At 44.7% G+C, this 26,485-nt stretch overlaps 1 protein-coding gene across 2 annotated transcripts in view; it reads right to left on the bottom strand.

The window, feature by feature from the left end:
• The window catches only part of Ago1 (argonaute RISC component 1), a 31,619-nt gene extending 12,225 nt beyond the window's left edge, over nt 1–19,394 (bottom strand). Inside the window, exons 1-12 of one of the 2 annotated variants that reach the window (XM_034502056.2) lie at nt 19,141–19,394; nt 14,260–14,443; nt 12,229–12,349; nt 11,690–11,871; nt 11,120–11,256; nt 10,761–10,895; nt 10,541–10,628; nt 9,899–10,046; nt 6,773–6,892; nt 6,088–6,210; nt 5,821–5,954; nt 1,170–1,354 (exon numbers count right to left, since the gene is read on the bottom strand). In XM_034502056.2, coding sequence (XP_034357947.1) covers nt 1,170–1,354; nt 5,821–5,954; nt 6,088–6,210; nt 6,773–6,892; nt 9,899–10,046; nt 10,541–10,628; nt 10,761–10,895; nt 11,120–11,256; nt 11,690–11,871; nt 12,229–12,349; nt 14,260–14,443; nt 19,141–19,165 — 1,582 coding nt within the window. In that variant the 5' untranslated portion in view covers nt 19,166–19,394. Of the gene's footprint in view, nt 1–1,169; nt 1,355–5,820; nt 5,955–6,087; nt 6,211–6,772; nt 6,893–9,898; nt 10,047–10,540; nt 10,629–10,760; nt 10,896–11,119; nt 11,339–11,689; nt 11,872–12,228; nt 12,350–14,259; nt 14,444–19,140 lie in introns of those variants that run through there. The other variant, XM_076934198.1, reaches the window with a different exon arrangement.
• Nucleotides 19,395–26,485: the final 7,091 nt, after the last annotated feature.

Here is a 26,485-nt window from a genome sequence, read left to right as displayed (position 1 = left end):
GGTGCTTTCACAAAGCCTGACGACTCAGCCCTATCCCCAGAACTCACTCATCAAAGAAGACAACTTATTCCTCACGTTATCTTCCAACCACCACTCACATACTATGGCACAAGTACACACACACACAGAGAGTGAGTAAATAAATAAATAAATAAATAAATAAATAAATGTTTTAAAAATGTTTGAGAAGAAAGATTAGAAGAGATAATCAAGGCACCTGCAGAAGGGAGAAAGGATAGACAGATGGATGCTGCAGAGACTTTTGGTTTTCAGATTATATACCATATCAGAGTAATAGGTAATGGCGAAGGCAACCAGAATGAGTGAAAAGGATCAACAGAAGACAGACAGAAGGGGACAGAAAACCCAAACTACCATGCATCCTTGGTAATGACAAACATAAAGTGAGGGGAGAAATGTGTCTGGAAGTCAAAGGAAGAGAAGAGACGCAGATTCTCAGTCTGAGAGCTGGTGGAGGAGAAAAGTAGACAAGACAGAGGGAGACAGGCCAAGGAGTAAGTGTGCATACAGAATATGAAAACAATTCTTTCAAAAGAAAAACAATAGGAAAAAAATGCTTAGAGACAAAATGGTTGCAGTGGGCTTCAGGACAGTTCATCTGGGGATGTTCAAGGGCACCAGGGCTAGACAGGAACAAAAGCAGAGCAGGGAAGCAGAGGACCTGCACGGTCTCTGAGGCAGGCAGGGAGGACAACCAAGGAAGAGGCTTACAGACATTCATAAAAACAAACAAACAAACAAACAAACAAAGGAAATGGGGAAATGTTGCAAAAAAGTTCACGTTACTTAGCAGAATCACCTCAGCTTGAACTCATAATGTCCTAATAAATAATACACTCCCAGATGACTGCCATCTGCCTGACCCTTCTCTGTATCCAGCTACCTCAACCTGCCAGAAAGATGCTATCACAAGGGATCCTGGGAAATGTGATGGCGTGTGAGCAGGTAAGCAAAGCTGAATGACTCAATAGCTCACACAGAATATTTCTCTGATTTAAGAACATAAACAACAAACAAACAAACCACTGACATTAATGACCATCTCTGGGGAAAGCCACATTTCTCCACTGACTCCACCCTAAAGGCCCCGAGAGGGCTCCAGTGAACTGGATACTGTCGTTATTATCACTGTCCCAGGAGAACCGTACCATACACTGGTGTCTTCCCGGGCAGGATGACGATAATGAGCTGTAGTCCAGAGTACGTATTCTTGAGATGCCGGAACATGGGCTCCACGCTGTCTGCCCCCTGTGCATATTTGCAGAAACATGGCTGACCCTGGATGGGCATCCCCGCATCCTTGGAAATCTTCCGAAGCTGGTCTGTGAAGTTCCTGTGGCACAAACATGGTCATGACAAAATAAATTCCACTGCATCTGATGAACTTAACGCCTCCATCTTAAGTGTTCAGCACTGGGAGATTCTAACATGAAGGACCCAACCACAGCTGATGCAAAAGGTACATTTACAGTAGAGTGAAAACAAGGCAAAGTTTGTTCAACTAAAGACAATGAACACCAAGGGAACTGAAGAGTCTAAACAAGGGGCTTGTGGGAATTCTCAGTGAACAGAGCCTAGCCACAACAAGCTCCTAGTCTAGGCTGAGACCTGTGGATACCTGTACTCCATATTACATGTCCAAAGGGAAAAACCAGACAGGTGCATAAGTGTACGGATTTTATGCTCAAAGTAAGTGAGGGTCTATGGTGGTGAAAGCAGAGGTGCTCAGGGAAAAGTCAAACTCTACCTTCCTCACTGGCTCACAAGGAAAAGAGCCAACTATTAAGCATGTTTCTTTCCTCTGACTTTAGGTTTTATCCTGAGAAAAGCAACAGAGTGGTAAAGAGGGATGCAATACAGTAAAAATAATCAAGGTACCGTAAATATACAAAACTGGACGGCAAACAATTTAATTTGTAGAAATCTTATTACTTAAAGTGAAAGCAATCAACAGTGGGTGCATGCCTAGCGTGGACAGGCCACAGATCACGGTCAGCTCGGACAAACCTAACTGATAAGAGCAGTGATTTGCAAAAAGAACAGAAATGAGTGTTTAAAATATATATACTACATACATATCAATGACAGTTCAGAAAGTATTTTTCACATATTTAAAAATAGGTAAGGTAGATACAGTATATTTTATACAAATTTACAATCATATATACATTGATAAAAAACTAGATAAAAAGATTACAATTCATGCTAGCAACCGCGCTAGAGGAGAAGTACAGCAGTAGAATGCAGCACATCAAATAATGTCAAACTGTTTGTTTGAGACAAACAAACCAACCTGTATACCAGTCCTGGCTGTCCTGGAACTTGCTTTGTAGACTGGACTGACTTGAACTCATAGAAATCCTCTGCCTTTGCTTCCTGCATGCTGGGATTAAAAGTGCCCAGCTAAAACTTATATTTTTAAAAATGAAATAAATATGATACAACTCTGAATGTTGACTGTGGCTATGGACTGTATTACTACTACTACTATTATTGCTAACTTTTCATCAGCTTAACAAAAAGTTAGAGCCATTTAAGAGAAGACATGCTCAACTGAGAAAATGCCTCCTGAATGTCCATCTGCAGAAAGCCTAGAAGGCTCTTCTTCCAACTAGTGGTTGATTAGGAGGACCCAGCCTAAGTGGGCGGTGCTGCCCTTGGGCAGTGTGAATCTCTGGTGCATAAGAAAACAGTCTGAGCAAGTCAGTAAGCCGCACTCCCCAAGGTTTCTACTTTACTTCCTGCCTCTAGGCTCCTGACTTGAATTCCTTCCCTCAGTGATGGACTATAAGGAAAATAAACCTTTTCCTTCCCTAGTTGTTTATGGTCTTCACATTATATCACACCAACAGGAGCCCTAAGACTATTATTTTGGTTTTTAGAGACACTATATAGGCCTGGCTGGCCTACGAATTCACTGTATGCAGCCCCAGATGGCCTCAAAGAGGAGGCAATTTCTGCATTTTGAGTGCTGAGGTTGGTTATAGATATGAGGCATCATGTCAGTCTAGCTACACTTCTAAAAAATTATTTGTTAGACAAACAAAACTAATTAGTAATAACATTTAAAAACTAGAACCTGGCCGGGCGGTGGTGGCGCACACCTTTAATCCCAGCACTTGGGAGGCAGAGGCAGGTGAATTTCTGAGTTCGAGGCCAGCCTGGTCTACAGAGTGAGTTCCAGGACAGCCAGGGTTATACAGAGAAACCCTGTCTCGAAAAAAACCAAAAACTAGAACCTGAAACAAACAAACAAACAAACACCCCCAGAACCTGCAGGTCTCAAGGCATGCATGTACTCATAAGCCCAACACTAAGAGACTGAGCCAGGACAGCTAAGAAATAGGCATTCCTCTCTTCCCTCCACTACCACACTATGACTGGGATACTATGTCTGCTGCTAGGATCCAAAAAGTATTGAGATATCTAGAATGTGCAAGGCCATATCCTAACAGACACAGTAGCCTCCTTCTCCCCTATGTTCTTTGTGAAAAGGAGGCTTTTCTCTATGTTCTGAGTCCTCTGTACTTAGGAGTCTTTGCTTCATTTACTTTCCAATTTTTCTAAGTTCTATCTACTTTTAACTTCTACTTTCTATGCACAGTCCCTACAAAGTCTCCTCTACCTGCCATGGCTGAAAACTGGGGAATTGTTATCTTTGATCCAAAACCATGCATTAAATTAGTTACCACTCATGCAGATATACGGGCCACATTTTTTTTTTTTTTTTAATTCCCTATATATAGTGGTCACTAAGAAAAAAAAAGTGCCTGATACATTGAACTCTTCCAAACCTGAGAGAATAGAGTTATCAGTTCCTGGTAAACCCCAAAGGCCAAAGCTATAGATTATTAAAACAAAAACAAAACTTGTACCAACACCAACACTCCCTCCCGCCCCAAAAGAACAAAGAAGTAGACAAGGGCAGGGACAAAGGAGGAGGAAAAGATCAGGCTATCAATAAGGTGACTGCGGCGCGGCGCGAGGGAAGAGCTCATGCAGGACTCCAGCGTCCGCAGAGCACCTCCAGGACTGTTAGGGACCATTCAAACAAGGCCAGACCAGATACAAGAACAGCCTGACCTGAATCTACAGAGTCCAGGAAAGGAGACCGAAGGACAAACAAGGAAACAAGAGATTACAGTTATGATAGTGGTGGCTACATGCCTGTGTAAGAAACAGGAGAACGGGGCCCTCCAGGCCCCCGTCCAGCTCACTCCACTGCTGCTCGCTTGGGCCCAGAGGTTTATTTATTTATTATAAGTATATTGTAGCTGTCTTCAGTAACCCCATAAGAGGGAATCAGATCTCATTAGAGATAGTTGTGAGTCACCATATGGTTGCTGGGATTTGAACTCAGGACCTCCAGAAGAGCAGTCAGTGCTCTTAACTGCTGAGCCATCTCTCCAGCCCAAAGTGATTTGTACTTATAAAGACATCAAAGGCACAAATCTCCAGTACCTTTGTCAAAACCAAACCAGTCAGCTCCACTAGCTTTCTCATTATGGAATATAATACAGAATACAATAATGATCATACCCACAGAATCCCCATTTAAAAAGACGGCAGAAACTGAACCATATCTTTTATGTGTGTGCACTTTTTGGTGTTTTAAGATAAACCAATAAAACTTTAAAAGAATAAAGACTATAGGAAAAGTGTCAAGTGACTTTTCTATTTATTTATTTACTCATTCAGGTTGTTACTTCTTTAATCTGTTTCATTAAGCTACTTGACAGTATCTTTCACTTCCTTGCTGCCACCTACTCCCAGCCTCTCAGTGATGATGAGTGGCCCGAGTTAATGTGCACCTACAGCGTCAATCAGATTACCTGGATCTAATTTAGTTATGCTGCTGACCACAGCTCAAAGGACTAGCTGCTGGTGCTTTACAGAATCAATCAAGCTCGCTCTCTCTCTCTCTCTCTCTCTCTCTCTCTCTCTCTCTCTCTCTCGCTCTCGCTCTCGCTCTCTCTCTCTCTCTCATTAGAAGTATAAGTTTTGAAGCTCAGATCTGATTTGCTCTTACCTCTGAACCTTTCTTGATCTATACACTTTGGACAAGTTATCAAACTAACCTCTTTCAGCCTCAGTCTCCCAAAGCATTACCATATATGTGGTGGTTTGAATGAGAATGGCCCCCCACAGGCTCATATATTTGAATGTCTGGTCTCCAGCTGGTAAAGCTATTTGGGAAGGAATAGAAGGGGTAGCCTCAGACCCCTGCATTCTCAGTGTCTCTCTGTTTCATGCTAGTGGACTAGAAGCAAGCTCACAGCTACTGCTTCATGCCTGCCTACTTCTGCCACACTGCTGTCATGATGGTCATGGACTCACCATCTGGAACTCAAAACCCTAATAAACCTTTTATTTTATTAGTTGCCTTGGTTGTGGTGTTTTATTACAGCTATAGAAAGACAACTAAAACACCACCTACTCACTATCAAGATGAAAGAAAGTACATTAGTCACTAAGTGTAATGTCAGCATAAATATTATAGCCATCACCACTATTTATTACCAATTATGATAATTAGAACAATAAAATGACTCAGGCCTGCCTTGGGAGAGTCATACCCTAAAATTCATCTCTGAAATACCTAAGGCTCCTGAAGTCATCAGACCACATACGGACAGAAAAGAATAAGCAGACACATAAGTCAGAAGCAATAATGTGGATAGAGTTACAAGAGAAAAGGCAGATTGCAGGTCAGTCCTGGTACCTAGAGGTTGTGGGATCAACAGCTCTGGGATCCTTCCCACTCACCCAACCCCAAACCCAACCCTCTACCATCCTTACTTGAGCACCTCTTCTCGACATTGTTTTTGGGGTGCGAAGCAGGCGATGGCCCAGACTTTGATCTCAATCCCATTGTAGAACTGTTTCCCACGCATGTCCCAGACACCTTGGTTGGGTGTAGCAATGGCCCGGTTCTAGGGATAGGCAGAGGGGCGCCCAGGTGAGCCTCAGTAGAGCCATGTGAGGAGGGAACAAAAGCCCCTGAGCTATGCAGCCCAACTACCCCCAAATGCCCCAGAGACTTTGTCTGGCCCTGACCCTGCTCACCCGGCCGCCATACTGCAAGATGGGCGCCGGCAGCACTCGCCCCGTCACCTCCGTCATGTCATCCTTCACTTTGATTCCAAATTCCTGGATGTAGGGATCCAAGTTGTAGCTGGCATTCTTCATCTGCAGGGCAAAAGAAGGCGGTCTCAGGAGACCGGCAGCTTGGCAATAAATACTGCTCCTGTTCTAGGTGCCAAAGAGAGAGCCCAGAAGAGAAGCTAAAGATGACAAAAACTAGCACTAAAAAGGGGGTGGGAGAACTAGAGGATGGAGGGAGAGGCAGTGGAAATGGGAGTTGTTATAAAGGAAGTAGCCAAAGGCTCAAGAGCAAGAACGGGGGGGGGGGGTGGGGGGGTGGGGGGGCTGGAGAGATGGCTCAGTGGTAACGGGATCTGATGCCCTCCTCTTCTGGTGTGTCTGAAGACAGTGACAGTGCACTCACATGAAATAAATAAATAAATCTTTAGAGGGAGAGAGAAAGAGAGAGAGAGAGAGAGAGAGAGAGAGAGAGAGAGAGAGAGAGAGAGAGAGAGAGAAACAGCCCTGCAAAGTCCCAGACAATAAAACCAGACTTAGGTTTTTCTGAAGGAAGATCTTCCTGGACTGACCATTAAAACATCTATGCTACCAAGAGCCCCAAGGGCTGTTCAGTGAACAGCATGCACTGTTGAGCAGTCCCACTGACCAGGCGACTGATCTCCTCCTGTCTGTCTGGGGCCGACCTAGCTGTAGCTTTTATCATGGTTGAAGTCTGGTTGTCAGTCAGCTTCTTAATGCACCGCTGCCCAGCCACAATGTTACAGACCTGAGGAAAGGAGACAGACGAGGCATTATGCCTAAGAACAGCCTATACCTCTCCAGTATCTTAGCTGTCAACCATGGGAAAAGAATTATAGAACCCTCTATGTAAAAATACATTGTGACCAGAAGTTTGAATTCCAGGGTGGATCTGTGACCAGGTCTCATGTGTTAAATGAGAATAATTACAATCCTACAGGGTGTCTAGAGATTAAACGCAGCACTTACAGAGCTGAGCACAGTTCTGGAACACTGCACTCAGTAAGTTACAGCATACATTATTATTTACCCAAGGACTAAGTACACAGATCTTTTGAATATCAAAATCCCAATATACTATAAGCAAATCAGATTTCTATGGCAGCTCTCCAATGGTAGCAGGAAGTTAGTTGCTCCATGTGCAGCAACTGGGAGGAACATAGATGGCTAAAAATTCTTGAGCCCCGAGGTATAAAAGTACATGAATCACTATTTCCTTTTGTCTTTTGTGTGTGTTGGGGAGGATGGGCATATACAGCACATGTTCAGAGACTGAACTTGGGGCCTCACGCATCCTAGGCAAGCAAGCTACCAACTGAGCAGTATCTCCAGCCACAGAAATCACTATTTCTATTGGTTGGCAGTGTTCTTTGTTAGTATGATGAACATCCTGCTACTTGGCTCCTGTCCTGCGCTCAAGATGAAGATCAAAAATAATGCCTAGTGACAAGTAAGACTTTGGCTTCTAATCAGGACACAGGGACAGGAAAGCTTAAAACAGAGGAGAAAGCCAATTGCTTTCAGCAGGCTTATGTTTGAAGTGTAGCTTTGTAATTCTAAATGATGTTACTGTGGGCTACTCTTGTTTGTTTGTTTGTTTGTTTGTTTGTTTTTTGAGAGAGGGTTTCTCTGTGTAGCCCTGGTTGTCCTGGAACTCACTCCATAGATCTGGCTGGTCTTGAACTCACAGAGATCCTCCGGGCTAGACTCTTAACTGCTTTGAGATTCAACTCTTTCACCTCAGCTACAATTAAAAACAAATAAAACCACTGCTTGAAGATGTTGTGATGTCAAGAAACCATGTAGCCGTTCTGTGAGGCCAGTGCTCTGCATGCGCTGGCTTCAGTTCTAGCTCCCAGGGTTCACAGTAAACAATGGGAAGGAAAGCCAGGCCAAGGTTACCTGCTTTTAAATTCCACATTTCAAAGAATTCCCACACACACTCAGAACTATTCAGATGCTTATGGCATAGCTTAGCTTCAGAACTAGCACTGCCAGAAAACTAAGGGGAACTCTACTACAAAATGGTGAAGTTGATGTGGAAAATGGTATTGTGTCATCGCATATACAATTACCATATGAGCTGGCAACTCTACTTCCGGTTATGTACTCAAAAGAAGAGAACAATGTTTGTGCAGCTTTGTTCATAGCACTATTATCTACATAATTGCTCTTCACGTGTCCATTGGCATTATAAAATATAAACCAAATGTGGTATACACATACAGAAGTGTATTATACCTTAAAAGAGGGAGAGAATCCCAACACATCACAACAAGGGTAACCTTGAGGACATCACGATAAGTGAAATAAGCCAATCAAAAATGATGAAGATATGCTTATATTTGCATGGAGAACCTAGAGAAATAGCCAGTTCCTAGAAGAAGAAAGTAGAGCAAAGAGCACCAAGGCTGGAGGTGGGAGGTCAGGCTTTAATAGATGTGCTTCAGTTCCAGATGAGGAAAACTTTCTGGAGACAGGTGAGGAGTAGTGGTGGCCACACAACAATGTGAAAACACTTAATGTCACAGAACCTAACATTCAATGCTTACAATGGAAACTTTCATGTTATACACACCTGACTACAAAGAAAAGATTAATGCAGGAATGAACTGACTTGAACATGAAAGGTTTTGTTGAGTCTCTCCACGACTTGAATGACTACAAGAAATTCAGAGACCTAGGTTGGTGGCACTGGCTGTTTTTAGTTCCTAGCTGAGAAGCTTCAAATAACCCATATTCTTTTAACTAAACATGGATTCCCAGTATAATTAAAGTAAAATCCATCTGACTAGAAGCTGGAACCCTCATTCACTGCTGACAGAACTGTAAAATGGGAGACCAGTCTGGGAGCGCGTAGGACGTTACAGTCTTGTATAATGTCATTCTTACAAATATAAGCAAGAAAAATGAAACCGTGTTCAGGAAAACAAGGAAATGAATGTTTATAGCAGTAATTTTTTCTATCAGCCAAAAAGTGTAACACAAATGCCCATCAATGTTGAAGACACAAAATGATGTAGCTACAGATAAGAACAACGCCCTCAGAGCAATGAGGATGAACCTTGGAACAATTATGCTAAGTGAAAGAAGCCAGTCACAGACAGGCCTAGTGGATCCTGACCTTAATCCCACCATTCCAGAGTCAAGGCACGTGGATTTCTGTGAGCTCAAGGCCAGCTTGATCTACAAAGTGACCTCCAGGGCTGTAACACAGAGAAACCCTGTCTCAAAAAGCCAAAAGGAGGGCTGGAGAAGTGGCTCAGAGGTTACGAGCACTGTCTGCTTTTCCAGACAACCCCATGGTGGCTCACAACCATCTGTAATGAGATCAGATACCCTCTTCTGGTGTATCTGAAGACAGCTACAGTGTACTCACATATATAAAATAAATAAATCTAAAAAAAAAAAAAAAAGTTCAATGTTATTTATCCCTGTCTAAATGTGAGTTCAAGGCCAGCCTGGGCTGGAGACATGTCTCAACCAACCAACCAACCAGCCAGCCAGCCAGCCAGGCAGGCAGCCAAACAACCAAACACAACTTGCCCTTCTGCCTAGCAGTCCTAGAAAAAGATGAAAATAAAGCCAGGAATAAGAAAAGAATTTAGCAAGTAGGAAGTCTATACTTCACATGAAAACAACCTTAGACCTTCCTAGAACATCAGCTTCTCAAACTTGAAAATGAGGAGACTGTGACTGGTTCAACAGACCTCTGACGATCAGTGTCAGCCAAACCAGTCTCTGGCAGCCTTACCTCGAGGGGCAAATAGGTATGCTTCTGTTCTTGCCCAACTTGTAGGCAGGGCAGGTGGGGATACTTGAGCTGGAGGCTATATTTCTGCTTGAAATACTGTGCCACGGTGCACTCCACAGTCTGTCCACTCTCCAGCTGCAAGGGAAACCTGTTTGAAGGGAGGGATGGAAGTATCATAATTCAGTATAAACCCCACCTCTCTATGAGCTGGATTCATCCTCTTTGATCACTGGCGCTCATGGGAAAGTGAATGCTACATGGCTTCCCTGAAAAACACAAAGATGGAGATATTCCACAAAGGCCAACAATCTCACTCATCTGTCTTTCTAAAGCCTGGGTAGGGTAACTACTAAAGAGAAGAGTCTAGCATAGCCTGGAATCAAGAAAGGGGATCGCAATATTTTATATGTACAGACCCAACAGTAATCGGTGGACCACTCATGTTTTATAGCGAGGGTCCAAGGAAGAAACCAAGAGATTAAGAAGGGAAAAGTCATGAGAGAATCAAACAATCTCGGGAGGTCGGGAAGAAGATGCTTATCTTCAAAGACAGACTAGAAAAGTCGTATTCTGACAACACAGAGGGGAGTGGGTTAGAGAGCTTAGCTGTCTTGACCATGCTTAGCCATGCTGCCAACTTACGTCTGATGGCTAGCAGGGCGTCGGGTAACATTACACACGCGGTATTTCCTCTTCATCTGTCCACAGTGGGTCACTTCCACCTTCAGGCCTGAGATACACACACTACTTGTTAAGGTTGAAACAGATTGCTCATGTTCCCTCACTGGCCTTTCCCAGAGGAATTTCCTCTTAGGGTTAGAGAAAGCAGCGCTTTCCCTTCCCCATTTGGGTGGGTCCTCACCTTTTATCTCCTTGGTAAACCGAACACGCTGGGAATCCGTGAGGGGCTTGGGTTGTTCATCTATGTTCCTGATGTCCAGGACCTCACACATGAACTCAATCACTGGCTGTGCTTTGTAGAAGGCAGTGGCTGAGACTGTAGGGACAGGGGAGGGAAAGCTTGGCTCAGATTCTTTCAGAAAAAAATAAATGAAGGCATTTCAATTTATATTCTCTTTGTAGGGCACCAGGATAGGGACAGGGCGTGCCAGGGCTACAGGAATTAGACAATGAGTATGGTTGCAGAGCTGGGAGGGATGAGGCTGGGAGCGTGGTCACTGGATTTAGGGTGCCCCTGGCTCCATGGCTCTCCCCACTCACCATCAATGTTGAGCATCATCTTCCACATGGCAGGGCGCACAGACTGGTGAAAGCCGAACCAGACCTCGCGCCCACCCCCCAGCGGGTGGTAGTAGCCCTCAGGCGGTGAGAAGAAGGAGCGGCCCACAGGGGTGTACCTGGCAGGGACAGGCAGAGAACTGGTCCCTCGGGCACAGGCCCCCACCCTGTGAGGCATCCTGGGCACGGAGGAGCCCTGGCCTGGAAGGCAGGACACCAGGGCTTTAATGCCAGCTCTGTTCTTGGGCCAACTGTAAGACTGACCTTGTACAAGTTTCTACCTTTCTCTCTGCCCTGTATGGATAGATGGAATGAGGCCAAAATGGTATCTAAGGATGGAACAAGGGTCTAACCATCTAAACGCGCGCGCGCGCGCGCGTGTGTGTGTGTGTGTGTGTGTGTGTGTGTGTGTGTGTGTACACATGCATGGTTGGCCTTCAGTTCTTTTTTCCCCAATGACACACTGAGGGACCTTAATACATACTCACTCCCCCTTCCCCCAACATCAGTTTTACCAACACTTGTAGCTTAGATAATAACTATACTCAGTACCTCATAGATGCCAGGTGCCTCATGGCCACATCCAGGGCTTGCACAGACTCCAAGGGCACAGGGATCTGGCCGCTGACCAAGGCTTCATGCAGCATGCGCCAGCTCACAATGGCTAGCCACTTGATGGAGACCTTAAAAATTCTATCTTTCCCTTCCCCGGGGATTGTCACCTCAAAGTCAACCTTCAAGACAGCAAGAAGGAAAGGATTACTGTCACATCCTCACAGACTAACCTTCCTGTCCTACTCACTGTCTTCCACTCCAATCTGCCAAAACTAAGCCACCAGGGGCTCACACTAAAAACCCCAGAATAAAAACCCACACCCGATTTCCACAGATGATGCCTTAGTGCTTTTGCCTTCTCAATCTAGAAGGAAATCCCTGTTTGGGGACAGGCACACAGTACACTAAGCATCTACCCTGATTCATCATACCCGAAAATATACCTTTCAGCACAAAAGAAAAGAAGGATCTCTGGACCCCCAGACTCCAGGTGGGCTTCCCTGGGCTCATAGGCCTAGCCTCATCCCCGGTCTTACCCTCTCATTGCCAATGGGCAGTGCTGTGACAGTGTAAATGTTCTTCTTTCCATCGTACACAGGCTTGCGATCCCCAAAGATCTGCGGTTTGAAATGCTGGACCATGTATTCCACCACCTCCCTGCAAAAGACAGACGTGGCAATCGGAAGCTGAGAATATCACTTCAGGCTTTTGGAAACAGTTCAAAATTGAGGCCATGTCCCACGCACTACGCTCACTTCTACCATCTACTCCGTGGCAGTACGCCTCAAGCTTCAACGTTTCTATGAATCGCCAGGGTTCATTAAAGTCATCTTCTGATCTGTAGTCTACAGTGTAGCTTAAAACCCACACTTCTGACATCCTAGGGAGACACTGTTGGTCCTCAGATCACCAAGACCCCCACAGACCTTCTGAGGGGGAAGGGCCTGTTCGCAGGTCTAACCTGAACCTTCTATACCTTCTAATTCCCAGTCTGTCAAGCAAAAACAAAGAGAGAGAGAGGGGGAAAAAAAAAAGAGGAAACAATCTGAACTAGCCTAGAAATAATAAAATAAAGTATAGAATGATTCCTCTCTCCAGCTCTCTCAAGTTTTACCACTGTTTTCTCTCCATTATCATCTTTCCCTCAATCCCACTCCTGGGTTCTTCTGACACTGCCTCTAGGAATGGACAATGTCTCAATTTAAACTGCCTTGTGCCAGGGACTCCACTCCTAGGACTTCTATCTTACAGAAGTCCTCACATCTATGAAAATATGTACCTCTATAGAATATTTAACAGTTTCAATCTTATTGCAAAGTTTAGACTCAACCTAAATATTCCACAATAGATCAAGCAAGTTACATGGCCATCCCAAGGACAACTTAGGGCACTATGCAAAAGAATAAAGCAGATCTATATATACTAATATATACTATTTTCCAAAATATGTGGCTAAACAGAAAAAATGGACAATATTAAACAAAGTATATAGGATTGTATATTAATATTATATGTGTCATACATTACATATTGTATTGGCTGGTTTTGTGTGTCAACTTGACACAAGCTGGAGTTATCACAGAGAAAGGAGCCTCCCTTGAGGAAAGGCCTCCATGAGATCCAGCTGTCAGGCATTTTCTTAATTACTGATCAAGGGTGGGGAGGTCCCATTGTGGGTGGTGCCATCCCTGGGCTGGTAGTCCTGGGTTCTATAAGAAAGCAAGCTGAGCAAGGCAGGGGAAGCAAGCCAGTAAGTAACATCCCTCCATGTCCTCTGCATCAGTTCCTGCTTCTGGACCTGCTTGAGTTCCAGTCCTGATTTCCTTTGGTGATGAACAGCAATGTGGAAGTGTAAGCTGAATAAACCCTTTCCTGTCCAACTTGCTTCTTGGTCATGATGTTTGTGCAAGAATAGAAAGCCTGACTAAGACACACATGTATACGTAACATTAATGTACATTTATTGTATTATATGTAATACATGTACAAAATCAATGTGTATATGTATACACACATATTTGTATATACACATATATAATATGTAGTGATATATATGCTCATTAATAATAAGTAATTAATGATAATAGTAATTGGTGATGATATATTACTATAGAATGTATTATATATTCACACACATAATATTAATGTTCATATATTAATGTATGCATGCAGAGAAAAACATCTGAAAATACACTCAAGACTGTTGAGAACAATAATTTTTCACTGCCAATTCCTAGATTTTAATTATGAATATGATTTTTAAGTAATAGCCAATTTAGTCTGCTTCTGCTACAACTAATCCCTCCAACTACGCATGCCACAATATCCCCCTGCAAGCAAGAACACCCATCCTGCTCTCATTCATGCCATTTTGACCTTGCCTTTTAACTTTTCCCTACAGCTCCTTTACTAAGTCTCATTCTTAAAGTCTCTGTGCTCATCCATCTCAGCAAATGCTGGAACCTGCTCAGTGCTATACTCCATTCTTACAGTGTTCTTTAGCCAGCATGCTTCCTCTTTCCCTGTTTAATAAATTGGACTCGATGCCACCCAGGGGCATCGCTTACCGGTTGACCCTGCGAGGACACTTATCCGGCTTGATGTCCACCTCGTAATGGTAAACGTCAATCTTAGGAATGTCCACCTCAAAGTAATTGGCCAGAAGTTTGATTGGCTTGCCCACAGTGCCAATGCCAGGCCGGCGAGGCGCCTGGAACACCTGCTGCAGGGGAGGCAGGTAGGCGCCTGCAGCTGTGGAGACAAAGAAGCCAGTGAGGACAGAGTCTGTGATCAGCAAGGCCTCTCAGATCAAGACCACGGGTCTCTTTCCTGTTTCCTAACCCAGCAGGGAGCTTCCACGAGCTCAAACATTCCCAGGCTCACTGGTATTTTTTTTTTTTTTTTCCTGATGGCTTATTTCACTTTTATTTTTGTTTTAAACCTTTCTTGAGGTTGGAAAATGTGTATCTAAAACTTGATCAGTAAATGTGTAATGGGTTCCTATCACTTCAAGAAAAGGAGCTAAGTCTGCTTCCTAGTTTACAAAACCCTTTCTTCCTTCTATACTAATTGAAACCTGTCTCTACTGGGTATCTGGCAGGTTAAGAACGTTTTAGTCTGTGCTATAAGAAGCTCAGTTCACTCATTACTATCCAAAATACAAAATGGCACCAGAACTTTGTGATTACATCCTGTTAATGTGGACAGGAGAACGACCCCAAGAAAGCCAGGCTGGGAAGGACAAGGCCAGTGCCTGAGAGAGGACTAAGACATGGAATGGCTGCCTCTGGAGAGACTTAAAGAAGAGAAGGGTTGAAGGACAGCATCTGCAGTCTAAGAGGAAGCTGCCAGGGTAGGAGAGAAGGTCAGATCTGGAGGACACAAGAGAAAATAGTCAGAAAAGGGAGGGAAAGGGTGCAGGTAAGGCAAGGTAAGTCGGGTTGAGGTATAGGGGAAAAACTATATCAAGATGCAGAATGAAGAAACAGAAGAAAACAAAAGCTCCCAAAGAAGAAAGCTGGAGGCTCTGGAAGGAGGAAGAGCAGTAAGAGGGGAGACACCAGGTCAGAAGGGGAATATAAGGCACCTTCCATTCTTTACAAATCTTTCCACACAGAGGGTCCAGACAGCAGAAAGGATCGATTTCAGAAAGGAAGGGGCCCTTGGGAAGGGCTAGGATAGGCCAGCATGACCAGACTTATTTCCTAGCCTTCTCTCTCTCTCTCTCTCTCTCTCTCTCTCTCTCTCTCTCTCTCTCTCTGGGTGTGTGTGTTGACTAAGTGGAGCCTTTGTCCTCAGCTACTATTGTTCTTGCCAGCAGAGGACCAGCCCAGGTGGAAGAGGGATAAGCCCAGAACCTCCCTTTAGCAGAGCTCTGCTTTCATAGAAAGGAGTGGGGGATGGGACGGGTGGGAACGCAAGGAGCAAATCTTAGGCAGGGGGCTCAGGAAGAGGACCATTTGTGGGAGGCGCACACTTTCCAAAGCTGAAGGACCTGACTCCCTCTAACCACCTGTCAAATCAGCCCCAGCCCCTTTCTGCAGAGAAAATGCAAGTCCAACCCAAAGAACTCAGCTCCAAGGCAACTACACTAGTCACACCTATCCCAGAAAGAGCTGAAGGATACTACATACAAGCCCACTGACAAACACCCCTCTCACACACTAGTTCTTTAAAGTTTACCGTTCCACATATACTGCTCACCATCCTCAACTCCCGTGTTTCCAAAGAAGGGACCATACTAGAGTTAGCCACAGCTCAAGCTAATGGCGGGCATAAAGACTGGTACTTAGTATTTTCATATGAAATAAATGAACAAGCATACCCATAGGGACACAAGAGTACACAACCACACAACCATGCTTGCAACTGTCCCAATCATAAACTCTGTACAGGAGAAGCATTTGCCCCCTTTCAGATATATTTTTCCCTTTCTCGAGTTCTAGGATTCCATTCACCCTTTGCCTCCTAGACTAAATGATCAGTTGAAATCCTGGGAGAAAGACATCCCGCTAGAACCAGGGGCAAAGCAGAAATTATAGGGGGTGAGGTGAGACAGACACTCCCCTCAGAACTCTCTCTACCCCAGAAATGGACAGTACACCAGCGCCTGAGAGCACTCTCCTGCCCAGGATTCAGGGGAAATGGAGAACATATCTCCACTTCATCCCCAAACTAGGAAAGAAGGCATGAAGGAACAACTACCTCTTTGCCAGTTCTATCCCTAGGAAAGCCCCACAGCTGTACAGAGTCTCTACTCCCCAACCTCGCCCTGCCCCCAGCTTTTAGTCTGAGAAAGGAAGACACTTCCCCTCAGACCCAGACAGGGACAGACGGCCACTTTGTGATGCAGATGAGGGCCCCAGCTCAGAGGACAAAGCTCCAGCCTAGGGGGAAAGGGGCGGGGCCCTTCCCTGCAGACAAAAGCAAGAAGGGAGGGGCCCTGAAAATGACACTCCCCCTCCCCCATCCCCAACCAGCACTGAAAAGGAAAAGTAACAGAGCTCAAGGCCCAGGCTCAGGATTCCTACCCAGCAACTCAGAGGCTCACACATCTTCTAAAGAACCCAACAGACTAACCAGAGGTTGTGTACCCTTGGTATGTCAGGTGGTGAACAAAAAAGGACTAAAGAGACCAATCTCTCCAAAAATATTTGTCCACAAACATTAAACACCTACATGCATAGATACAAATTACAGAATATGCACACTTAAGTGATCTGAGTCAATTAATAAACATGCACTCTGTGTCAGGGCCTCCAGACACCAGGCAACTGCTGCTGCCACAGATAAGTCGGACAGCACCTCTACCCTCAATGCCAGTTCACATGCCTGAACACACCAGTACACTGAAGGCGCATCTGGACATGAGCAAACAATACTCCAGCATCCTCAAGAGAACAGCAGTCCAGCCACAGAAGGAAGCAGTTAGGAAGGGTCTCTCCATCGTGCCACTGGCATTTACTTGATGATACAGCTGACTCCAGTGCTCCAGCCCTTCACCTAGAAGCTTCTTTCCTGTCACAAACAAGCCCCTTTCTTCACCACCTAAACCCATTAGACATTCATCAGGATAAAATCATTAACAATTCAGGTCAATGAGCCTTCATCAGTCTTTCTGGACGTGGGTCCTATTCTAGTCCCCAGGTTTGTTGGTAGTAGTTTCCAACCTAGAAAACTGGGATTTACACTCTACCTAACAAGGCTATTTGTTTCTGGGAAAATAGTCAGTACACATCACAGATCACTCTGCAGCAAAGACTTGAGAGGGTTTTATGATCAATTCCACGGGCCTGAAAAACAAAAATGCTTCCCAAAATCTTTGGAAAGTGAACAAAAATTCCGTTGCCATCCCCACACCAAATGGAAGGAGGTAGTGAAAGATAACAGAGGATTCTGGCCTCAAATTGTCTTTTCTACCACAGGGTATAAGCTATAAGCTATATAACACAAAAGGTATCCTAAGTCCTATCCTAAGAACTCCAGTTGCCTCTGGGCAGACCTGCCTCAGTTTCTCCTCTAATATGTGCGTGTGTGCGTGTGTGTGTGTGTGTGTGTGTGTGTGTGTGTGTGTGTATCCATCCTCTAATGCTGCCCTACCTCCAACATCTTCTTCTTCTTTTTTTTTGTTTTTTTTTTTTTTTTGTTTTTTTGTTTTTTGTTTTTTGTTTTTCTTGGTTGTTGTTTTTTTCTTTTGGTTTTTGAGATGAGGTTTGGTCTGGCTGTCCTGGAACTTGCTCTGTAGACAAGGCTGACCTTGAATTCATTCATCTGCCAGCCTGCCTGCCTCCCCAGCGCTGGGATTAAAGGTATGTGCCACGAGTGTCGGCCTAACAACTTGTTTCTATCAGACAGATAAGCTTGGAGCTTTGAGTCTAATGACATGCCCCTGACATGGGAAAAGATCCACTAGGAATCGGAAGCCATAGGTATAGAGAGAGATTATACTATAACATAAGGGTCAATTCTAGGAAAAGGGCACAATACTTAGATGAAAAGCTTCCATCTCTCAGTAGTGGTCTAGAAACTTGAAAAACATGTGGGCCTAGCTTTTCAGTCACCGACACTTTCCTAAGGCCTATCTTCAGGGAGAAGTACCTCCCTCGTAAAGCATCTCTCGTGTAGCAGAAAAAGGCACTCTGGCAGTTTACCTCGTCCCTTTCTTTGGCAAACTGCTACTCCGGCGGGCGTTTAACGACCAAGTGTCAGAGACCACCACCACCACCACCCCGCCCAAGACAGAAGAAGGCAATTTCCATTTGCACTCTGCCAACAGAATCTGACAGCCTGCACCCATCAGTGCACTCCTTCTCCTAAGCCCAGGGGCACAGGAGGGATATTCAAACAGCCACGCCCCCACCACATAGGGCAGCCCTTCAGGCTGGTACCTCCGCGCATGCTCCCGTGCCACCACTCAAGTCCCCAGCCTAAGGGGGAAATCCCTGGGCTAAATCCCCACCCTCCGCCCCCTGACCCTCACCCCCGCTTCAGGCCCAGCTGGGCGGAGCTCAGAGGCCAGCCCCGGCGCCTACTCTCCAGAGACAGTAGCTTAGCCCAGCCCAGCACGGCGGAGCCCCCGGCCCCCGACAGGCGGTAGTTCCAGGCCCATCTGTGTCGCCCCCCTCCTCTCCTGGACACCTGGAGCCCGCCCCCCTGCCACCTGCCGGGCCTCCCCATAGGCCTCCCCAGACCTCACGGAAGGACTCCCGTGCATTCAGGCCCTTCTGCCAGGTTACTTCCCACCCTCAGGACTGTATACTGCTTCCTAGGACAAACAGCCCGGGTCTAAGATCTTCACATGGTTCTCAGCCGGAACTGCACACAACCCCCTTCAAAATGGGGCCCCCATCCCCTGAGAGCCCCTCTCCTCACTCCGGAACCATGCTCTATCCCGCGAGAGCCCCCAGGGCTTTGGAACACACACTGCTCCCGTTCCCGAGGGCCCTTACCTGCTCCCGAGGGTCCCGCTTCCATCCCATATACCCGTGCGGAGGACAGGCGGCCGGGAGACTGAGGAGTCCAGCGTGAGGGGCCTAGGTACCTCGCACTTGCACTGCTCGGGCTCCCGGGCCGGGCTCGGTTCCCCCCCGAAGCCCGGCCGCTCGCGCTGTCGCCCCCGCAGCCTCCGTTGCCGCCGCCGCGGAGCCTGCAGCAGCTCCCCCTGCTAGCGTTCGAGTAGCTGCCAGTGCGCAGGCGCGACCGATGGGCCCAGGGGGCGGACGGGAACGAGTCAAGCGGGGCGCTCGACGGCAACAAAGGCCAATGGAGAGGGGCGGGGGCGCGGGGACCATGCAGCGGCCCCTGGCGGCCACTAGTGGCCGTGCAGCCTGGCGGGAGGGCTCCAGTAGCGGAACCGCGCAGTGGCGTAAGAGGGGAGGGGCTGGGCGACACCCCTTCCCCGGCTGCAGCCTGGGGCCCTGTCTTTTCTCTAAACAGATCCCTGGAAATCTACCCACCGCCCCCCGCCATCAACACAGAGCCTGGGTCCCACCTCATTCCCCGACCTTCTTTCCCTCCAACACCCAATTACCCAAGGGCCCTGCCTCCCACCTCTCCCAATCACCCTCATTCTTAAGTCTTGGCTGCCTCTGCTAAGTCAGTCTTTCTGCGTTTCTAGTCGCTGATCTCATTAATGCCACCCTCCCTTCCAGGCTGCGTGCGGGCGTTGAGACCATAAACCTGTTAGAGACCTTGCCTATTCTGGACGGTGTAACAGTTTCGACACAAGTGTGGAGACAGAGCTCTGCAGGAAGCACCTGCCTCCGCTTTTTCATCTGCAGAAGATTTTCTTTCACTCCTACCAAATCGCTTAATGACGTTTTGTGTCAAAACCCAAAGGCTAATTTCCCATTATTTCTTTGCAGCATCTGACACTATGCCTCTTCTTTTCTTTTTTTTTTTTTTTTAAAGGCTTTCCTCGGCTTTCACATTTTCTCCTAATGTCTGTACTGTTCAGCTTTCCTCGATGGCCCCTCTTGTTCACTGTAGTTCTAACTTGAATTTTTATATTCTACTCTCCCCTTTACTCTTCACTGCTCCATCCACTCTTAAAGCCCAAATATCTATATGTAACCATGTTGCAACTTCGTATTGTCTGCTGGACAGCTCCAGATGGCTCTGACACTTAAAAGTTTAAGATCAAACCTAACTCTTTCTTTTCCCCTACATATATTTGTCCTGGACAAACTCCATGCCAAAAATATCGGTTCCTGTCCTCCTTGTCCATTTGACACATATTCACCTGTGTCTTGACATGCTTACCTGTCATTGGAGCACTCTCAAAATCATTCCCTGTCTCATGCTCATAGTTCCTTGTGGAGGGAGGTACCCTCTTTATACCTTGCCAGAAACACCACAGATACTTCCTTGATAGTCTCACATAGCCTTCCCATTTGGTCTGATGCACTGACAGGGTAATTATAGTGAGACTCAACTCAAACATCTACACACACACACACACTTTTTTTTTTTTTTTTTTTTTTTTTTTTTTGAGACAGGGTCTCACTATGTGCTCTTGGCTGGCCTGAAACTTGTTAGGTAGACCAGGTTAGCCTTCAAATCATAGTATCCAGTTTTTTCTGCCTCCCAAATGCTGGGATGAAAGCTGCCTGCCACCTCACCCAGCTCCTATGTATTTTCAATGTCCACCTTACATCAGATGCTATACAAAGGACTAGGAGTGTAGGAGATGGAAGACTCTCACACCTTACTAGTGAGATGAACTTATGACACTCATTTTAGCAGGCCTAGCTTCCCTTCAGCAGAGTTTCTTTCTTTCTTTCTTTCTTTCTTTCTTTCTTTCTTTCTTTCTTTCTTTCTTTCTTTTTCTTCTTCTTCTTCTTCTTCTTCTTCTTCTTCTTCTTCTTCTTCTTCTTCTTCTTCTTCTTCTTCTTCTTCTTCTTCTTCTTCTTTTTGGTTTTTCAAGACAGGGCTTCTCTGTGTAGCCCTGGCTGTCCTGGAACTCACTCTGTAGACCAGGCTGGCCTCAAACTCAGAAATCCACCTGCCTCTGCCTTCCAAGTGCTGGGACTAAAGGCGTGTGCCACTAAAGAGAGTCGTGCCAGCTCTTCAGCAGAGTTTCTTAAAGAGCAACCATCACAATTACCAGGAGGGCTTGTTAAAACAGTGACTACTGAGCCCTGCCTTCAGAGTGAGTCATAGACCTTATGCTGAATAAAAGGATGTATGTTTCAGGTGGTTCTCAAACAAACAAACAAACAAACTGTGTGTGTATGAGTGTGTGTGTGTGTGTGTGTGTGTGTGTGTATAATAACTTTTCAGATGATATTGCTGGGGACCACACTAAGTACTAGTGCTCTCCAGGATTAAGAAGAAAGCTCCAGAGCTGGCTTGTCTTCGCTTCAATCCTTACTCTGCCCTTCACTAACTATGTAACATTAGACAAACCATTTAGCTTTTTCTGTTTCTCATTTTTTCCCTTGTGTAACATGGTGGTGCTATAGTAGTTACATCACTGGCTGTTGTGAACATTAAAAGAATTAATAAGACTTTAGAACAGAGCCCAAAGGGATGGGAGCACAGGAACAGCTGCTATCAGTCACTACCTGTCTCTCACACAATAAGTTTCTAAAAGATGGATCATTTCAGATACGTTTCTGTCTCATTCGCTGTTAAGCAAATGTGTGCCTATGATGATTAGAGAATTTGGTTGTACTGGCTGGTTTTGTGTCAACTTGACACAAGCTGGAGTTATCACAGAGAAAGGAGCCTCCCTTGAGGAAAGGCCTCCATGAGATCCAGCTGTTAAGCATTTTCTCAATTACTGATCAAGGGGGGCAGGAGGGCCCATTGTGGGTGGTGCCATCCCTGGGCTGGTAGTCCTGGGTTCTATAAGAAAGCAAGCTGAGCAAGGCAGGGGAAGCAAGCCAGTAAGTAACATCCCTCCATGGCCTCTGCATCAGCTCCTGCTTCCTGACCTGCTTGAATTCCAGTACTGGCTTCCTTTGGTGATGAACAGCAATGTGGAAGTGTAAGCTGAATAAACCCTTTCCTCTCCAACTTGCTTGTTGGTCATGATGTTTGTGCAGGAATAGAAACCCTGACTAAGGCATTGGGTTTAGCTGAATTAAGTAGAACATAGAAAAAAAAAAAAAAAAAAACCAACTTTTAGCAAGACTTTTGCCTGGGTTAAGTGAGTGGGAAGGACAGCATTCCCTAAGAGCCCAAGTCTCCCTCTGAGTCTCCTTCTGTTAAGACTCAGCCTTACGGGGTTGGGGATTTAGCTCAGTGGTAGAAAGCAAGCACAAGGCCCTGGGTTCGGTCCTCAGCTCTGGAAAAAAAAAACAAAACAAAACAAAACAAAAAAACAAAAAAAACCTCATCCTTATGTTTATTTTAAGCAGAGGATCTGGTCAGTCCTTTGACTGATCTCCAAAGTGTACAGTGGCGTCACACCCTGGCCCAGCTGTCAGTTTTTCTGCAGACTGCCCCCTCCCCCATCATTAGGAGTTCTACTCTCAGCTAAGAAAAGGGGTAAAAGGAAATTCAGATAGCATTTTGTTTTTCAGGCTGACAAACTCAGGGCCTCTGGTTTTTAATTATTGAATTATATTTTGTTTTGTGCGTGTTCAAACCATATGTGGAAGTCAGAGGACAATCTAGGTCACAGTTACCCATCTCAGGTCATGAAGCTCAGTGGTGATTGCTTTTGCCACCCTGGGCCATCTTGCTGGCCACTCAGTAACTCTTAATATACATCTCTGGAAATCTACTGGCTCACTCTTTCCCCCATTCAACCCTTGCATTTTTGTCCATTGCTGACACACAGAGGGCCTGCCATCTGGGAGTATCAGTCTACTCACCTTTCCTCTCACAACTTCTTAAAACTGAAACAGGAAGGATGACAAAAGAAAAAGACAAAAAAAGAAACAAAACAAAAACTGTATCTCCATCTGTGCTCTCCTCTTCTAAACATTAAAAACACCGTAGAATACAGGCTCAGTAGTATATGCCCACACTCCCAGAACCCATGAGGCTGAACAGATAAGAATCTGTTGAGCTTAAGAGTTTGCTACTAACCTGGGTAACACAGTGTGAAACCTCTGGGGGAGGGGAAAAGAGGGAGAGGGTCAGGGAAAGAAACAGAGAGAAAGAGCGAGAAGAGAATGAGAACAAAGAAACCACTGTAAGGAAATGGAAAAAATTCAGGGAAATAAGTAGTAATTGACTAGTAATAACTATTTAGGAACAATGACAATAAACTGTGCAGTTTAATCAAGAAATAAACATGGAAAGGTTTGTGATCTGTATTAGACAGTGCATCTGATCTAATAAGAAGCCATATTAAAAAAACAAAAAAAAAAAATAAAAACAAAAGGAGTAAAGGAGAGAGACCAAGTTCCTCAATGCAGACACAAACTAAAAGCAGTAATGACTGCTGGGCTTGGTACTGCAGGAAAGCTTAGGCATCAGCCTCCCTACTCCCCCCAGATCTTTATACTCCAGATGAATAAAGATACAGACAAACAAAGATACAAGGACAGATTTGAGCTAACTCTACAATTCGGAAAAGCAACACAGATGGTAATTTCAATGAAGCCTTCAGTATAATGACAGAAACACATGGGCGTGTCATAAGGATTGTAAGGAGATGAGTCTAATCCAGTCTAGGATAATCAGGGTAAGTTTCCTAGAGGCATGGGAGAAATGAGCAGAAATTAACCAGGCAAAGCAGGGAATAGAAACGTGTTAGCAGAAGGTGCAAAGATCAGGATCAACGCACACCGTTGGAATCATCATATTACTGATGCTCTAACGTAAAGACGTAAGCAAAGCAGTGAGAGATCCCCGCCCCCATCCATAACCCCTAGCCCCGGCCAGGGGAGGGGCTGCGAAGGCGACAGGAGCTGTCCCTGGTTCTGACACTCAGGCTGGAAATCAAATGACTCACAACAAAACTTTAAGGCTTCTGCAGCATACCTGCCCCCAAACCCTGAACTCAGCCTGGCAAGATAGGAAAATCTAGAAGCTTTGGAAAGGCCACCTCTGGATAGAATGGTCAAATCCAAGAACATTTTAATCAAGAACGATAACTCTGCTACTGAAATTTAGGGTCATTCTTCACATTTGACTTCTCAGTAACAGCACTGTGTTGTCTCTGAAGGCCCAGGACTTAGCATCCCCAACTTTGAAATGCTCCAATCTGAGGAGACTCACAGCACATTTCAGCATATGTTCAGTATATGATGTTTAGTATATGAAAACCACAAGTTTGTTATGTCAGATACTAGCGCAAACAATTAGTTACCATACTAAAGAATGGGCTTAGGCAAAAAAAAATCAGAGAAAATCATCCACCCTACGACAGATGCAAATGCATAGCTGTTTTATATCAAATGAATCCCAAACATGGTACTCAACAATAGTCTATCTTAACCATGTAGGAAATGTGAACTAACAACTTAACTTCCTTTTCTGTTGTTCTCTCTTCTCTCTTCTATCTGTCCTGCCCAATCCTCTCTGCTTTTGGTACCAGGGACTGAATCCAAAAGGCTTCCCACTTGAGAGCACTACAGCACTGATCTATGTTACAATCCTATAAGAACCCAGCTCTCAACCCAGAGTCTACCTGAGTGTTATCATGCTGTTGATTGTTATCAAGCTTCAAATCATTTGCTAAGATGTCTATATGATGACTAAAGAATCTGAGTCAGTAGGCAAGAATCTTCACACACACACACACACACACACACACACACACACAGAGAAACACACACAATGCTGCAGGCAAGTTCTGTATATACATTTTGGTAAAATGAGATCACTGTATATACATTTTGGTAAAAACTGTGTCAAGAAACAGTATAATAATCCCTACATCCATATAATCAATCATCTTACCAAAACTATGGAGGATTATACAGGAAAGAAATATTGCAGGCCAGTCTCGCCCACCACATAAGGTTGTAAAAGAACAGAAGATAAGTCTAGTACTGTGTTTTGATTTTTGTTTTAAACCAAGGTCCACTAGGTAGCCCAGGTTGGTCCCAAACTTGAAGTCTTCCTGGCTCAGCCTCCAAGAGGTGGGATTACAGATATAACAGAAGCAAAATCACAGCTGAGTGTAGTGACCCATGCCTGTGACTGCAGCACTCCACAGGCAGAGACAGGGAATCATAGCAAGTTGAGAACAGTCTGGTTTAAATAGCAAGTTCTAGGCCAGCCAGGGCTATCAAGCAAGACCCTGATTTTTAAAAATTAAATTAAATTAAATTAATAGAACTTTGTCAAACTTCATTTAACCCAAGAATATCCACTATAGGCAATCTATAAATGTCAGGCTGAATGACAATATGATCCACTCACATAGGAGAATCACTTAATAAAATTCAATACCTACTCACAAACAGAAATAAAAAATCTCTAAGCAACCTAGGAATGTGAAAGTTTCTTAAACAGGATACTTATCAAAGCCCTATAGAAAATACTCTAAATTAATATTGTAGGTAATAAAAAATGAAACAAATACAAATAAAATTAATGTCATACTGTGGAACTTGTCTAAGCCTGTGTGACTAGTATAATCAACTCTTAGATATTTATCATCTAGTTTTCAGAATAATAAAACAGAAATTCCTGATTTTTGTTTTGAAAGAAGGCTGTTCTGAAATTCATTATAGTCCAGGCTAGCCTTGAAGCAATTCTCCTGTCTCAGTTATTGGAATGCTGAAATTACAGTTAAGAACTACCATACTTGAATTAAGTGGTTTGTTTTTTTAAAGATTTATTTATTTACTTTATGTATATAAGTACACTGTCACTGTCTTCAGACAGATTAAAAGAGGGCATTGGACCCCATTATGGATGTTTGTGAGCCACCATGTGGATGCTGGGAATTGAACTCAGGATCTCTGGAAAAGCAGCGAGTACTCTTAACCCAGAAGCCATCTCTACAGCTCTAAGCATTTTTTGAAATTTAGTGAGTGTGTACATGGAAGTATGCATACATGTACATATATCACAGTGGATGTGTGGAGGCCAAATTAATTTTAAAAGTCAATTCTCTCCTTCTACCATGTGGATTTAGGAATCAAACAGGCTTGGAAGCATGAGCCATTTGGTGGCCCTAAACTTTATTCTTAATAATAAACATTAGAGAGAATATTAAAATGATGATGGTGGTGGTGGTAATAACAATAAAATCATTAGAAATTCAGGAAGGGCCGGGCAGTGGTGGTGCACTCCTTTAATCCCAGCACTTGGGAGGCAGAGACAGGCAGATTTCTGAGTTCGAGGCCAGCCTGGTCTACAGAGTGAGTTCCAGGACAGCCAGGG

This window comes from Arvicanthis niloticus, chromosome 5, assembly GCF_011762505.2.
Source record: "Arvicanthis niloticus isolate mArvNil1 chromosome 5, mArvNil1.pat.X, whole genome shotgun sequence".
Lineage (NCBI taxonomy): Eukaryota > Metazoa > Chordata > Mammalia > Rodentia > Muridae > Arvicanthis > Arvicanthis niloticus.
The sequence above is the reverse complement of the archived record's forward strand: the minus strand, read 5'-3'. Positions and strand labels throughout refer to the sequence as shown.